At 34.6% G+C, this 14,519-nt stretch overlaps 1 protein-coding gene across 1 annotated transcript in view; it reads right to left on the bottom strand.

The window, feature by feature from the left end:
* Rad50 (RAD50 double strand break repair protein) overlaps window positions 1-14,519 on the bottom strand; it is a 96,857-nt gene that overhangs the window by 81,348 nt on the left and 990 nt on the right. The window contains exons 2-3 of the mRNA XM_015492740.2: window positions 13,686-13,769; window positions 3,014-3,165 (exon numbers count right to left, since the gene is read on the bottom strand). Coding sequence (XP_015348226.1) covers window positions 3,014-3,165; window positions 13,686-13,769 — 236 coding nt within the window. The remainder of the gene's footprint in view (window positions 1-3,013; window positions 3,166-13,685; window positions 13,770-14,519) is intronic.

Below are 14,519 nucleotides of genomic sequence, written 5' to 3'. Positions count from 1 at the left end.
GTCTTTATTGCTTTTTTTTTTTTACATTCCAATTTTGAAAATACTACACTGAGTATACCGAGAATGTCCTGTAGGGGACTAGAATAGACACATAAGACAATAGGCTATCACATTAGACCATGGAAAGATGATGGTAGTTTGGATTAGAATGGTCAATGTAAGATAAGAAACAAATTCAAGAAACATTTAACTTAAATTAAATCCATGGTATTTGGTAATAAACTGGATAGAGAGGACAAGAAAGATATCAAAGTTTAGATTCTTGGCTTGAGTTATCGCATGGGCAGTGCAATGAAAAGTCATGCAAGAGACCAAGTTACAGGAAGATTATTAGGAGGGGTCAAAGACAGTGAATCACGTGCATGGTTTGGGGCATGTTGAATCTAATGTATATTTGAAACAGGTAGGAAATGAGACAGGTAGGGGGCATGGGGTTAGAAATGATGGTTGAATGTTATGATCATTATTATCCAAAGTACATGTATGGTGTGAACATACTTTGTATACAACCAGAAATACAAAAAATTATGTTCTATATGTGTAATAAGAATTGCAATGCATTCCGCTGTCATATATAAATTTTAAAAAACTATAAATTATATATATGTATATATGTGTGTGTGTATACATACATATATACACACATACACACACACACACACACATTTTATATATATATAAGAGAGGTAATTGGATAAATGGGTCTAGAAGAAGAGGTCTGATTTGTGAGTTCCTCAAAGTCACATAGTAATCTGAGCAATGGATATGAATGAGATTTTCTAGGAAGAAAATATAGAGCACAACAGAAGATATAGTACTGAGCCTGTCTGGCTTTAACCTTTACTGGCTGGGTAAATGAAGTAGGATGAGGCTGCAATAAGAAAGAACAGCATTACGTGATGGGGGTCTAAAAAGGAATTTTCAAGTAAGGACTAATTAACAATTGTCATTTACTAATCTGTGGTAAATGGAACAATGGTCCTACAAGAGACGTGAGAGTACTTAAATCAGAAAAGCCATAAAATTTCCTGAATTCAAGGACTGGGGTTGTGGCTCAGTGGTAACGCGCTTGCCTAGCATGCGTGAGGCACTGGGTTCGATTCTCAGCACCACATACAAATAAATAAAATAAAGATCCATCAACAACTAAAAAATATTTTTTAAAAATTCCTGAATTCAGACTTCTACACTATGGAACTGTAAGATAACAAATTTATGGTTTTTGAAGCCACCAAGTTTGTGGTTATGGCAGTTATAGAAAACTAATCCATGAGCTCTTACTACATAGTAAGCATTCTGTATGCATTAGTTCAATCCTTACATTTTTTCAAAGACAAATTCAGGCATAATGAATCCCTATTTTACAAATGAAGAAAACAGAGGCTTTTAGGTCTATTCTGTATAGCAACAACATTAGTTTAATTAATAAAGATGTTATTAGTGACCTTAGTTGGAGCTATTTCACTGGAAGAATGGAACTGGAAAAGGAAAAGATAGCAAGTATTAACAACTCTTGAGAAAAATGGCTGTAAAGGGGAAAAGGGAAATAGCTTAACTGGAATGGAATAATATGAAAAGATATAAGAGAGACTTAAGAGAGTGTACTTAAGTCAGAAAAGCCAGGCACAATGGCGCAAACCTGTAATCCCAGTGGCTCAGGAGGCTGAGGCAGGAGGACTGCAAATTCAAAACCAGACTCAGCAACTTAGCAAGACCCTTTCTCAAAATTAAAAAATATAAAGGGCTGGAGATGTGGTTCAGTGGTTAAGCATCCCTGGGTTCAATCCCCAGTACCAGAAAATAAATAAGTAAATGAATGAATAAATGTCAGAAAAAAAAACCTACTTGAGAAACTGGTAGCTAGTACAGTGCCTCTAGCTGGTTGCTAAACTTCACTGACTAAATACTTACTCGGTTTAATAAGAAAAAATGAGGGAGGAGGGTGAATAGTTAAGTAATTCAATGAACAAGAATAAAAGCTTACACAGAGGGCTGGGATTGTGGCTCAGTGGTAGAGTGCTTGCCTGGCATGTGTGAGGCACTGGGTTCGATTCTCAGCACCACATAAAAATAAAGGTCCTTCAACAACTAATAAATATATTTTATATATATATATATATTTTTTTTTTTAAAAAAAGCTTGCACAGAGCATACAAACTCCAAAAATCCATATCTATTAGAAGACATTATTTGACTCTAACACAATGATAATTGTTAAGAGCGACAAATTACTACTCTTCCCTACTTGTCTGCTTCTCATCTCATCCATCCCTATATGTAACTCTAACACTTTTTTAAAAAAAAATCTATATTTGATGATTATATACTTTTGACTCTGAAACTGTTCATAAATTACTCAATGAAATGAAACATTATCACAAAATCTTTAATGTGATCACTTTATTTAGTAAATAAGTATCAAAAATTAGGGCTGGGGTTGTGGCTCAGTGGTAGAGCGCTCCCCTAGCATGTGCGAGGCCCTAGGTTCAATCCTCAGCCCCACATAAAAATAAATAAATAAAATAAAGGTATTAAAAAAATCAACTTAATTAAAAAACAAAATTAAATGTTGCCAGGTACAGTGGCACACAGCCGTAATCCCAGCAACTCCAGAGGCTGAGACAAGAGAATACCAAGTTCAAGGCCAGCCTCAGCAACTTAGTGAGGCACTAAACAACTTAGCAAGACCCCGTCTCAAAATAAAAAATAATAAGGACTGGAGGTGTAGCTCCGTGGTAAAGCACCCCTAGGTTCAATTTCCAATTTTGAGAAAATAAAGCAAAACATTTACATGTTAATAGTGGGGTAGGCTATGAGAGGTATAGGGGTGAGGACCATAAGGTAACATTTCTATCCAATTTTACTATGAATTTAAAACTACTCTAAAAACAGTTTGTTAAAAGAAAACCAATATGCTCCCAAAAATAAATAGAAAAAAAAAAAAAAAGTCCATGGTCTTATACACCTAAAAGACTAAAAATGAACAATATTAAACTATAACATAAACACCTACTTTGTTCTTGTAATGACTCCTTCCAGGGTTTTAAATTCTGTCTTTTTGCTTTTCTGACTACACACCATAGATCTCTGCACAGCTATAAGTTCTCCATTGACATCACGAAACTGCAAACGAATCTGGGCTCTCACATCTGTTTCTTGAGCAACCTTTGAAGGTAAACAGAGAAAAATTATGCTACAGTAATAAGCACAATCTGAAAGAAAAACCATAAGCACTCTTACTTATTCAAAATAAGAACAAAAAAAAGGAATAATACATTCAAAATAAATGACATTTTTACAAGCTATTCAAAATATGGGAGGAAAAAATACTGTTTAATTGATTTACTAAAATGATAAAGTATTATTTACTTTCTTTAATCAACATTAGGAGACTAGGTATATGGACTTTCCAAATAAATAAATTTTATCTTTCTAAGTACCAAAAATGTTTTTTAACTTAAAAAATCAAAACAAAATTGGAAATAAAAAGTATATATACCTCCCACATCCTTGAATCATTTGAAAGTATAGTGCTGATCTGATGTCCCATCACCAATTTCTTACAAAGCAAGAACTTTTCAACCACAAAAATTTCCTAAAACTGATACTGATACTTTATTACTATGCAGTTCACAGATCCTATTCTAGTTCTACCAACTGTCACTGGAAACAGTTTTACCAATTGTTGTCCTTTACAACAAAAAGATCCAGTTCAGAATTATACATTTGGTGTAATTCATTTGGTAGTCATCTCTCTACGGTTTCTTTCAGTCCAGAACAGTTGCTCAAATTTTCCTTTACCTTTATGACTGATAATTTTGAAAATTAAAGATCATTATATTGTAGGATGTTTTTAAAATGTACATTTGTCTGGTATTTCCTCATGACTGGAATCAGGTTACCCATCTTTGGCATCATATTATAGAAGTAATGATGACATCCTCTGCCTTTCATCGGGTAGGACATGATTTCAACTTACCTTATTACTAGGAGCATTAACTTCAATCTCCTGATAAGTTGCATCTGCCAGCTCTCTACCAAACTTCCTCTACCAGTCTTAGCATCTATTATTTTTACTTAAATTATTATGAGAGCTAGCAAACAAATTTTCTAGTTTTATTATAAGAAAGACTCTACTATAAAAGCTTTTGTTCTTTCCCTATTTTTTCCTTTATTTTTGGCATAAGTGTGAACTCATGGATTTTTTACTTGGGCTCCAATCCCCCATAGGTTACTACACTAACTTTTGTGGATGCATTCCCAACTCAGTCCGCCTAATGGCTTTTGGAATGAATTATTCAGGAATGAAGGAAAGTGCCCAAGAGTTTTTAATGTGATTTAGATTTAAATTTAAATGCATTTTCATTTTCTTTATTCTATGGCAAATTACACTGATTTTTTTTTATCTCTGTTTTATTTATTTATTTTATGTGGTGCTAAGGATAGAACCCAATGCCTCATGCATGCAAGGCAAGCGCTCAACCACTAAGCTACAACCCCAGCCCCAACTTTTCTTTTTAATTTTTTTTTTAGTTGTAGGTGGACACAATACCTTTATTTTATTTATTTATTTTTAGGTGGTGTTGAGGATCGAACCCAGTGTCTCACATGTGCTAGGTGAGCACTCTTACAACGCCAGCCCGATTGGTTTTTTAATATTAAACAAATCTGGCATTCCTGAAGTAAATACCACTTAGCCATAGTGTATTATCTTTATTTGTACATTGCTGAATTTGACTTGCTAATATTTTGTTAAGGATGTTTGCATCTACATCATGAAAGGAATGACTGCAGCTGTCACATAATATCTTTGTCTGGTTTTGATATCAGGGTAATGCCAGACTCATAAAAACGAGTTGGAAAGCACTCCCTTTGCCTCTTTTCTGAAAGTTTGTATAGAATTGACATTGTTTCTTTATAAAACGTTTGGTAGAATTCACCAGTGAAACCACTTAGGCCTGGCATTTTCATTGAGAGGTTTCAAACTCAAATCAATTGCTTTCATAGGATATTTCTTTGAGTGAATTTTAGTACCATGTGTCTTCAAAAGAATTGTCCATTTTACTTTACTACATTTTTTCGCATAAAGTTGCTCACAACACTCCCTGTAAGATCTGTAGCTCTGTCTTCTCTTTCATTCCTAATCTTGGCAATTTGTCTGCCTTTTTTTATCACTTCGCTTGGAAGTTTATTAATTTTATTAAGCTTTTCAAAGAACCAGCTTCTGGTATCAAAGATTTTCTCTATTGTCTGTGTTGTATTTCACTGACTTTTGCCCTCATCTTGATTATTTCCCTCCTTTTGCATATTTGAATTTCATTAGCTTTTCTTTTTTTTTTTTTTTTGGTGTGTAGTGGGGGAGATCCGGGTATTGGATCCAGGGGTGCTTTACCACTAAGCCACATCCCCAGCCCTTTTAATATTTTATTTTGAGTTAAGGTCTTGCTAAATTGCTCAAACTGGCTTTGAACTTGCAATCCTCCTGCCTCAGCCTCCCAAGCCACTGGGATTACAGGTGTGTACCACTGTGCCCAGCTATATGCTATGCTTTTAATTCCAAGTATTTTCTAATTTTCCTTGTGACTCTTTTTTTATCCATAAATTATTTATAAATGTCCGCGTATTTTCAAATATTCCAGGATACATTTTTGTTACTGATTTAGAGTTTAAGTCTGATGTGGTCAAAGAACACACTCTATATGACTTCAATCCTTGTAAATTTACTGACACTTCAGTATTATTTTCCTTCAGTTTCAAAAACTTCCTCTATAATAATAGTGTAATTGTGATAAATTACCTTTTTAATTTTTTAATTAAGTCATTTTTTTTATATTGGGGATAGAATGCAGAGATACTACCACTGAGCTATATCTTCAGCCCTTTAATATTTTATTTTGAGCCAGGATTGGTGGCATATGCCTGTAATTCCAGTAGAACTGCAAGTTCAAGGCCATCCTAAGCAACTTAGTGAGGCTTAAAGCAACTTAGTGAGGCTTGAAGCAACTTAGTGAGACCCTGTCTCAAAATAAAAACAGCTGGGGATGTGAATCAGTGGTAGAGATGTGCCCTGGGTTCATTCCCCAGTATCAAAAAAGAAAAAAAAAATTATTTTGAGACAGTCTCATTAAATTGCAGAGGCTGCCAAGACTGGCCTCCAACTTGCTATACTCCTGCCTTAGCCTCCTGAGTAGCTAGGATTATACACATGTGCCAACACACCTGGCTGGTTCCACTAAATGTTTACTATATTCTAGACATTGTGGATGTTACATTGAGTAACTTTTAAAAAGGGTTTTGTTCTAGCAGTTAATTTATTGATAGGTTAGCTTGAGTCTGTCAAAGCTTGGTTGGAGGTTCTGTTATGGTGGCCTTTCTGCGGTCTCCATTATAATACTGGAGAGTTCCATAAGGTCTTTCCACTCTGGCATGTCAAGAATCATACGTCTTCCAGCATGTGTGATCTCTTTAATCCACTCAACATGTGGTACCAGCACTCACCCTACTCAGTACTTTTTCTCTGCTAGCCATCATTGAATCTCATTCTGGACATGGTTAGCTTGTATTTTCCCAAAAACTCAAAGGATCCTTATGTACTTTTCCAGTGCCCTCTCTGCAACAATCCTACTCCAGTACCTTGCTCCATAAATTCCAGTCACCTCAGCAAATACAAACTTTTCAGTTTTATTTGCTTAAATATGTCCCTGTTCTCTGTTGAATTATAATTCCATGTCCTAAAGTTTACAAAATGTCCCTAAGTAAAATGTTAGAATATAGTCACCTCATATGCTCTTCTTTTTTCAGTGAACATGATCTGTTGTCCAATGCCTGCAAACAGTTCCTTCAAATATTTTTTTCCAGTTTCATAGTTGTTTATCTTGAGAGTATAATTGTAATACTCACAATTCTGACCAAATTAGAAATCCTAGGTTCTGCTTTTTTAAGTTAGAAAATATTCTTGTTTTAATTATTTGACATTAATTCATCAAAACACTCAACAAGCATTTATAAAGTATTTTGTAGCTTTCATGTGTTGTTTTTGTTTAAAATGACAATTTTTTTTTCTTTAGCACATGGAAGACTCATAGATTGAACAAGAGTAGAAAAGATATGCTTAACACCATCATAATTGAAGTACAGGGTGCTCAGGAAACACAAAGGAGAGCGCAGAGAAAAGATATTGTAAAAGAAATGAATGTTTAAACTGAGACCTGATAGATGAGAAAGAATTGGCCAGATGAAAAGATTTGAGTCACTGAGTGGCTAAAATACAGTTGACCCTCAGTAACAGAGGGTTTCACCATCTGCAAATTTAATCAAGTTTGAGTAGAAAATATTTTGGGAAAAAATGCATCTGAACTGAATATGTAGACTTATTTCTGTATCATTGTTTTAACAATAGAATATAAGAACTTTTTCCATAGCATTTGCATTGTATTAGGCATTATAAGTAACCTAGAGATAATTTAAAGTATATGAGAGGATGGGAGTAGATTATATGTAAATAGGACATCACATGTCTCTATGTTTTCTATGAGACCGAAGCATTATTGGATTTTTGGTATTCTGTGAGGGAAGGGATTTCTGGAACCAATCCCTATTGGATTCTAAGAGACAACTGTAATTTCAGAAAGTAGGGAAAAGTAAAGAGAAAAAATGAATCCAGCAATTAAGAGCTTTCTGAAACATAGTTTTTTAGACTTAAAGTGAGAGAAGAAAGCACTAAAAGATTTGAACCAAAGGAATTACATGTAGCAAACATTTTAGAAGAATCATTTCTCTTTAAGGTGAAGAGATTGGACTGAAGTAAGTCAGGAAAACAGCGTGGACAAGGTTTTAGCTCTGAAGATGTAGGTAAAGAGGAAGAGAGTTCTGGACTGGACTCTTAGGATAGAGAAAAGGTGGCCAGAGTTTAATAAAAAGCTATGAAAGGGCTGGGTATGTGGCTCAGTAGTAGAGTGCTTGCCTAGCACATAAGGCACTGGGTTGAATTCTCAGCACCAAATATAAATAAAAAAAATAAAAGTCCACCGACAACTAAAAAAAAAAAAAATTATTTATTTAAAAAAAAAAGCCTTGGAGGACATTCAGTCATTTCATCCCAAAGAGAGGAGTTCTAAGGGTTTAATTCTCAGTAGTTCAACTAAGGAGCTATGCATCTAAGCACCAGAAAATTAATTTGTTTATAATGTCCCCACTAGCAGGCCAAATGCACGTATTCATTTTCCATGGCATTTACCTTTCTAGAAAGGTAAATCTACCTGGTAAATATCAAATTAGTAAATGGAGTTCAAGCAAAGGGTATCTTTCTATTAAAATATTGTTGTTGATGTTCTTACTGAGAAAGAGGCACTTTGAAAGAGTTATTTAGATTGTGTTAATCTAATATACCTAAGGACAATTTCTATCCAAAAGAATAAAATAAATAATAAACCCTTCCCTTTCCAAACAATTTATACCCTAAACTATTAGACAGGTCAAAAGAAAGTACATGGCCATGCTGGTTGAAGACCTGGAGAGAGATGCACACAGGAGCTCAGCATGGAGTAGGATAAATGAGTTTATGTAGACTAAGAAGGGTATTCACATGAGGAGAGATCTTGGCACACGGTTTCAAGAGTCTCAGGGTATCAGAGGTCAAGCAGGATGAAAAAGACATTCATAATCAGAACAATACAGCTCAGGAGAGGAGTGTCCACACTGGGAGAAGGGATGATATGAGAATTCAGAGTCTAACAATGCTGCACAGGGGGTCCACATGAGGGAGAAGACTATTGGCGGATCTAGATCAGAGTAGTGTAAACATCTCTTCAAGAGCTTAGCTGGTACAAAGTATCAAACTGAGAAAGGTGTCCATGGGAGGGGAATGAGGAGGTCATCCAGTACAGGAAGATAGAGCTGAAGCAGAATGGGACAGCATCATGTGAAGGAGCTAGCTGAGGAGTCAAGAGCCCAAACAAGGTAAAGAGGCGTCAAATATGGGAATGCAGTCGGCCCAACGTGGGGTATTGGAGCCCTGGTGCAGTGATGGCAGATTCATGACATATAGGGAAACTGATCAAACTAGTAAATACAATAAGAATGTAGTCAGTTTCTTGAGTCTCATTCTCTTCATTGTATTTAGCAGGCAAATGCCCAACCTTGGTTAAATTCAACTGTCCAACTTATTGCTTGCCACTGAATAATTGAACAAGAGTGAAAAAACACAGTCATAACAACTGGTCTCTCTTTATATTTTCATACATAAACTTCAAGACTCCTGACACTGTCATGCAACCCTATAACATTTTCCTAGTCAATTTATTTTATGAGGTAAAAACTATTTCACACATTTTTGAGCCTAAATCAACCCTTTCTCCCACTCTAGGCCAATAAATTCATGTCTTTTTTCCATTGTGACAACAGAAGCAACCAAAAGAGAACTTACTATTCTTTCACTGCTTACTTTTCCAATCATGTATTGTTACATTAGATAAACAGTGCACCCTCCTATTAATACTTCCAGCTGGGCAATGAATCCTATCTCTTCTTGTGTACTCAAAGATTTTGCTCTGCAAATATCCCCTCTCTTGCATCAATTTTTCCCTTTATCCACAGTCATTCTTATTAGTCTACAAATGTTCTAGAATGTCCGATTTTTAAAAACATAAGAATAACCAACTAACCACCTCTTTATCTTTTACACCTCTTTAGCTATTGCCCTATTTCTGAGTTAGTTTAGCAAAACTCATAAAATTATTCTAAGTTTCACTTCCTTGCCTCCTCCTTTCTCTGAAACTAGTTTTATCAAAAGCAGCTATGGGTTCCATGTACCCAAACATTCCTCTTAAGTACTAGCATAGGTAGAGTTGATAGCTCCCACCTTGTAACACTTTATTTGCTTGTCTTCCAAGATATAATTCTCCCAATTTTCCTCTTTATTAATTGTACTTTAGTATCCTCTTTGTGATCTCTAAATCCATTAGCTCTAGTGTTCCAGGTTCAAGTCTTGGATTCTTTTCTATTTACTCTCCCCATTTGAATTAACCAAACCTTTTAAATTAATATATAGAATTAAGTGTATATATCAATGTTTTCTAATTTTTTCTCTAGGTCTCTAGGTCTAACTACTCACTTGGATAAACTTCTATTTGCCAAATGGACAGCTCTTCTGGATATCTAACAGGCATCCCAAATTTACATGTTTAAACCAGATCCACCCAAATCTCTTTTTCTAGAGTTCCCCTATTACAATAAATGGTCAAACTTTTTTTTAAATATTTATTTTTTTAGTTCCAGGTGGACACAACATCTTTATTTTGTTTCCATGTGGTGCTGAGAATCGAACCCAGTGCCTCACCCATGCCAGGCGAGCGCACTACCACTTGAGCCACATCTCCAGCCCAATGGTCAAACTTTTTAACCACCTGTTCAAGCAAAAAAAACCTTGAAATCATGCTTGGTGCTTTTACATCTCTCATACACTATTATCCAAACTATTACCTCATCTGTTGGTTCTACCTTCAAAACATCCCAAATCCAGCATTTCTCACCACTTCCACACCTAACTTCATCAGGTCACCAATATTTCTCATCTAGATTATCACAAACCCCTAAATTAGTCTTTGTTCTCCAATCTTTGCTAGCTACAGAAAGGAGATAGCTTTCTCTCAGTTGCCAAACTGGTCCTTTTTATTATTATTATTATTATTTTTTTTTTTTTTGGTACCAGAGATTGAACCCAAGGGTGCTTAACCACTGAGTCACACCTCCAGACCTTTTCATTTTGAGACAGGGTATCACTAGGTTGCTTCCAGCCTCACTAAGTTGCTGAGGCTGGCTTCAAACCTGCAATCCTCCTGCCTCAGCTGCTGGGATTACAGGTGTGCACCACTACACCTGGCTTAGAATCTCCTGTTTTAGGAAAACTTAGTCCCTTTTAACATAAATAAGACCATGTTCTTTCCCTACTCAATATCTTCCAATAGATTTCTACTTAAGAATAGAATCCAAGATCTCATAGAATTCAGTCCTTTCTATTGTTGTGACTGAATTTTCTACCATTTTCCCCCGCACTTTGCTCTTCTTGGTAAGAAAACCAAACATGTTCATACCTCAGGGACTTTGCCCTTAAATATTAAGATCAAATGTATGTTCTTACTCCATATTCTTAACAATTCACTCTTCTTGAATGAATATTTAAAAGACAACTGCTTGCTGTGTGAAAAGGAGAGAACTTCAAGAATTAGAGCAGAAAAACAACTTAGAAGACTAGTATTTAACAGTTCAAGGGAAAAACAATGGTGGCTTGTACCTGGAAAGTATTGGCAATGGAATGAAGAGGACAAATTCTGAGCACAATTTAAAAGGGTAGCTAAGAATGGCTGATGAATTGGAAATAAGGTGAGATACAACAATCAATCAAAGACAGCCCATAGAGTTTGGCATGAGCAAATGTATGGATGATGATATAATTTACTAAATTGGTATATTTAAGTAGTAGCAGACTTGACAATGTGGGAGGAATGGGGATACAAGGAATCAAGAGTTCTATTTGAACATACTAAGTTTGAGATGCCTAGTAAATACCCAAACAGCTAGACATATACCTAAAGCTTAAGAATGAGGTCAACGTTAAATACATAAATTTGGGACTCATCAGTACTTAAATTCATGAAACGGAATGAGATCACCCAAGAGAGAAGACAGAAAAGAGGCTGAGTGTTAGGGCACAACAGCATATAGAAATCAGACAAAGGTAGATCCAGCAAAGACTAAGAAATGGCAAGTAAAAAGGGAGAAAAACCATAAGATTATGATGTCATAGAAAGCAAAAGGGAATTTTTTTTCTTTTAAGAATAACTGAATCAAGGGCTGGGGCTGTAGCTTAGTGGTAGAGTGCTTGCCTTGCATGTGTGAAACACTGGGTTTGATCCTCAGCACCACATAAAAATATATTAAAAAAAGAATAATTGAATCAAATCTGCTGAGAAGTTAATGAGAATTTGAAACTGACCATTCTATCTGGCAACACAGAGATTCCTGGTGACCTTACAAAAGCAATTTTAGTAAAAGAAGAAGAAAAAAACCCGAGTGGAATAGACAGAGGGGGAAATGGGAGGCAATGAAGTATACATACAACCCTTGTGAATTCTGCTACAAACTGAAAGAAAACAAAGATAATAGCTAGAGGATGTTTTGGAGTACAGAGAGAATTTTTTTATCTGAACACTGGAGCATATTTACAAGCTAATGTGAATGATCCTATAAGGAGAAACTACTAATACAGAAAGAGAAGGAACTAAAGAGCAAAATTTTTTTAGTTGATAAGAGGGATGGATGGGCTCCAGCCTCCAAAAAGAGTTGGTTCATTTTTAGAAAAAATGAAAATCAATTTACCCTCACTACAGGAGAGGAAACTATATAGGAATGTGTACATGGTAGTTTCATAAATTTCATGATTGGAAAAATGAGAGAATGTATCTGATTCCTCCTATTTCTCAATAAAATACAAGGCAAGATCATTAGTTGAGGAAAGTACATTGTGGATTTAACAAGAGAGGTAGAAACAGTCATTTCAGAAAAATAGTTATTTGTTACTCAGTAAAGGTACCAAATAATAATATAATATATGAAAATTCATAAATACCTTCAAAATTATAGCTATCTTCAGTTACACAGAAATGGACACAACTTAAATGACCAGTAGGGGATTGGTTAAACTACAGGATATAAACTCAATGGAAAATTACTTAGTAACTTAAAATAATGAAACAGAAATATGTGTGTTTGTGTGTGTGTGTGTGTGTGTGTATGTGTGTATTAACAGATCCACAGTATGTCACTAAATAACTTTTACACTATAAAATAAAAATCTACTGATGTGTTTAAAGATAAATATACCAAGTGTACTTATAAAATCACACGGGCATGGTTTTATAAAGACAGAAAAAGGCCTGAAAGAAAATACAATGAACTCTTAACCTAGTGGGACTCAGGGCAGGGATCAGTGAGAGAAGCACACAACTCCACAAAACATATATATATATATATATATATATATATATTTGTTTCATAGATAGGCCAAATCCTATGTCCTTTCCACATACTAATAGTATAAACACCAAAATTCAAACAAGGATTCATATGCAAATGGTCATCTTGGAATATTTTAATGAAAAAACTAAATGTAGTCTAAATGTAAAAAAAAAATGCAACTACTAAAAATGTTCATAAAACAAAGACTAAAAAGAAGCAATCATATAACATAAGCCCATATTAAGAATTTTAAAAATATTTATTTTTTTAGTTGTACTTGAACACAATACCTTTTTTTTATTTATTTGTTTTTATGTGATGCTGAGGATCACACCAGGGCCTTGCACATGCTAGGCAAGCACTCTATCACTGAGCCACAACTCCAGTCCATGACATAGGACTTTTATGAATAATGTGTAGTGGGGAAAAAAATTTAAAACGCTGAACACAAAATTAGATACAATATGACCTCAGTTACGTAAAACAATATGTAAAGTAAGAGAAAAACACATAAAAATATCAACAATGGTTATCACTGGGTGCTAAGACTGTGTGTGTAGGTGACTTTCATTTCTATACTTTACCACTGCCAATTTCTCTACAATAAGCCATTATCATTTTCATAATTACAAAAATTTTATTTTAAAATGAAGTTTTACTAGCACCATTACCTTGGGATCATGAACAAATGTATTTCCTTTGGTTCCAGGAGGGAAATCTCCGGTACAAATATACTTTAGACATTCAATGATGGTCTAAAGAAATAGAAAATTATACTAGTTATAAGAGAACTGCTTAAGTTTACCATAAATATTAATTCATTACTAAAATATTTCTCATGGAGATTATAAGAATGTGATTGGGAAAAATTTGACAATATAAATTCATAATAAAGATAAGATTAAGAGTTTAAAGAATAATTACTGTAAGCTCATAGAAAAAGCTATATAATTTAAAAGGCATCCTAAAATAAAGAATTCGTGATTTAGAAGAAAAATATTTCCAAAACAACTGTTAACAATTACACACAGATTCCTATATGCAAGTAGTGAATTCTCCCATTCACCCTAGGCCATAGAAACTATTTTTACACCATATTATGAATCAAAAAACTAAGGCAAAACTAAGACTTAAAACTAGACCTAACAGTGAAGTTAGGTCACTTGCCAGCAGTCACACAAGTAATAAATGATGAGGCAAAAAAATCTGTATTCAGGTGGTCAGTGCTCAAAAACACTTTATTAGTCTTCCCTCCAGTAGTGCACTTAGTACAATGCTGAGAAAATAATAGACATACAATATATAACATTTTTACATAAATAAAAGTAGACAACAGTCTAGCATTCAACTCTCAACCTTCCCTTTCTACATGCTTTTCACAAATTCTTCCCTTAGACTCTGCTTATTCCTATACTGATAATGTTTTGCTTTTCTCAAGCTATTATTTCTGGACCAGAACACCTCTTGGTTACATTTTTCACTCAAATTTGTAATATTACCTGGGC

Source organism: Marmota marmota, unplaced genomic scaffold, assembly GCF_001458135.2.
Source record: "Marmota marmota marmota unplaced genomic scaffold, marMar, whole genome shotgun sequence".
NCBI lineage: Eukaryota > Metazoa > Chordata > Mammalia > Rodentia > Sciuridae > Marmota > Marmota marmota.
Note: the sequence above shows the minus strand (reverse complement) of the source record. Positions and strands in the feature narration are given on the sequence as shown.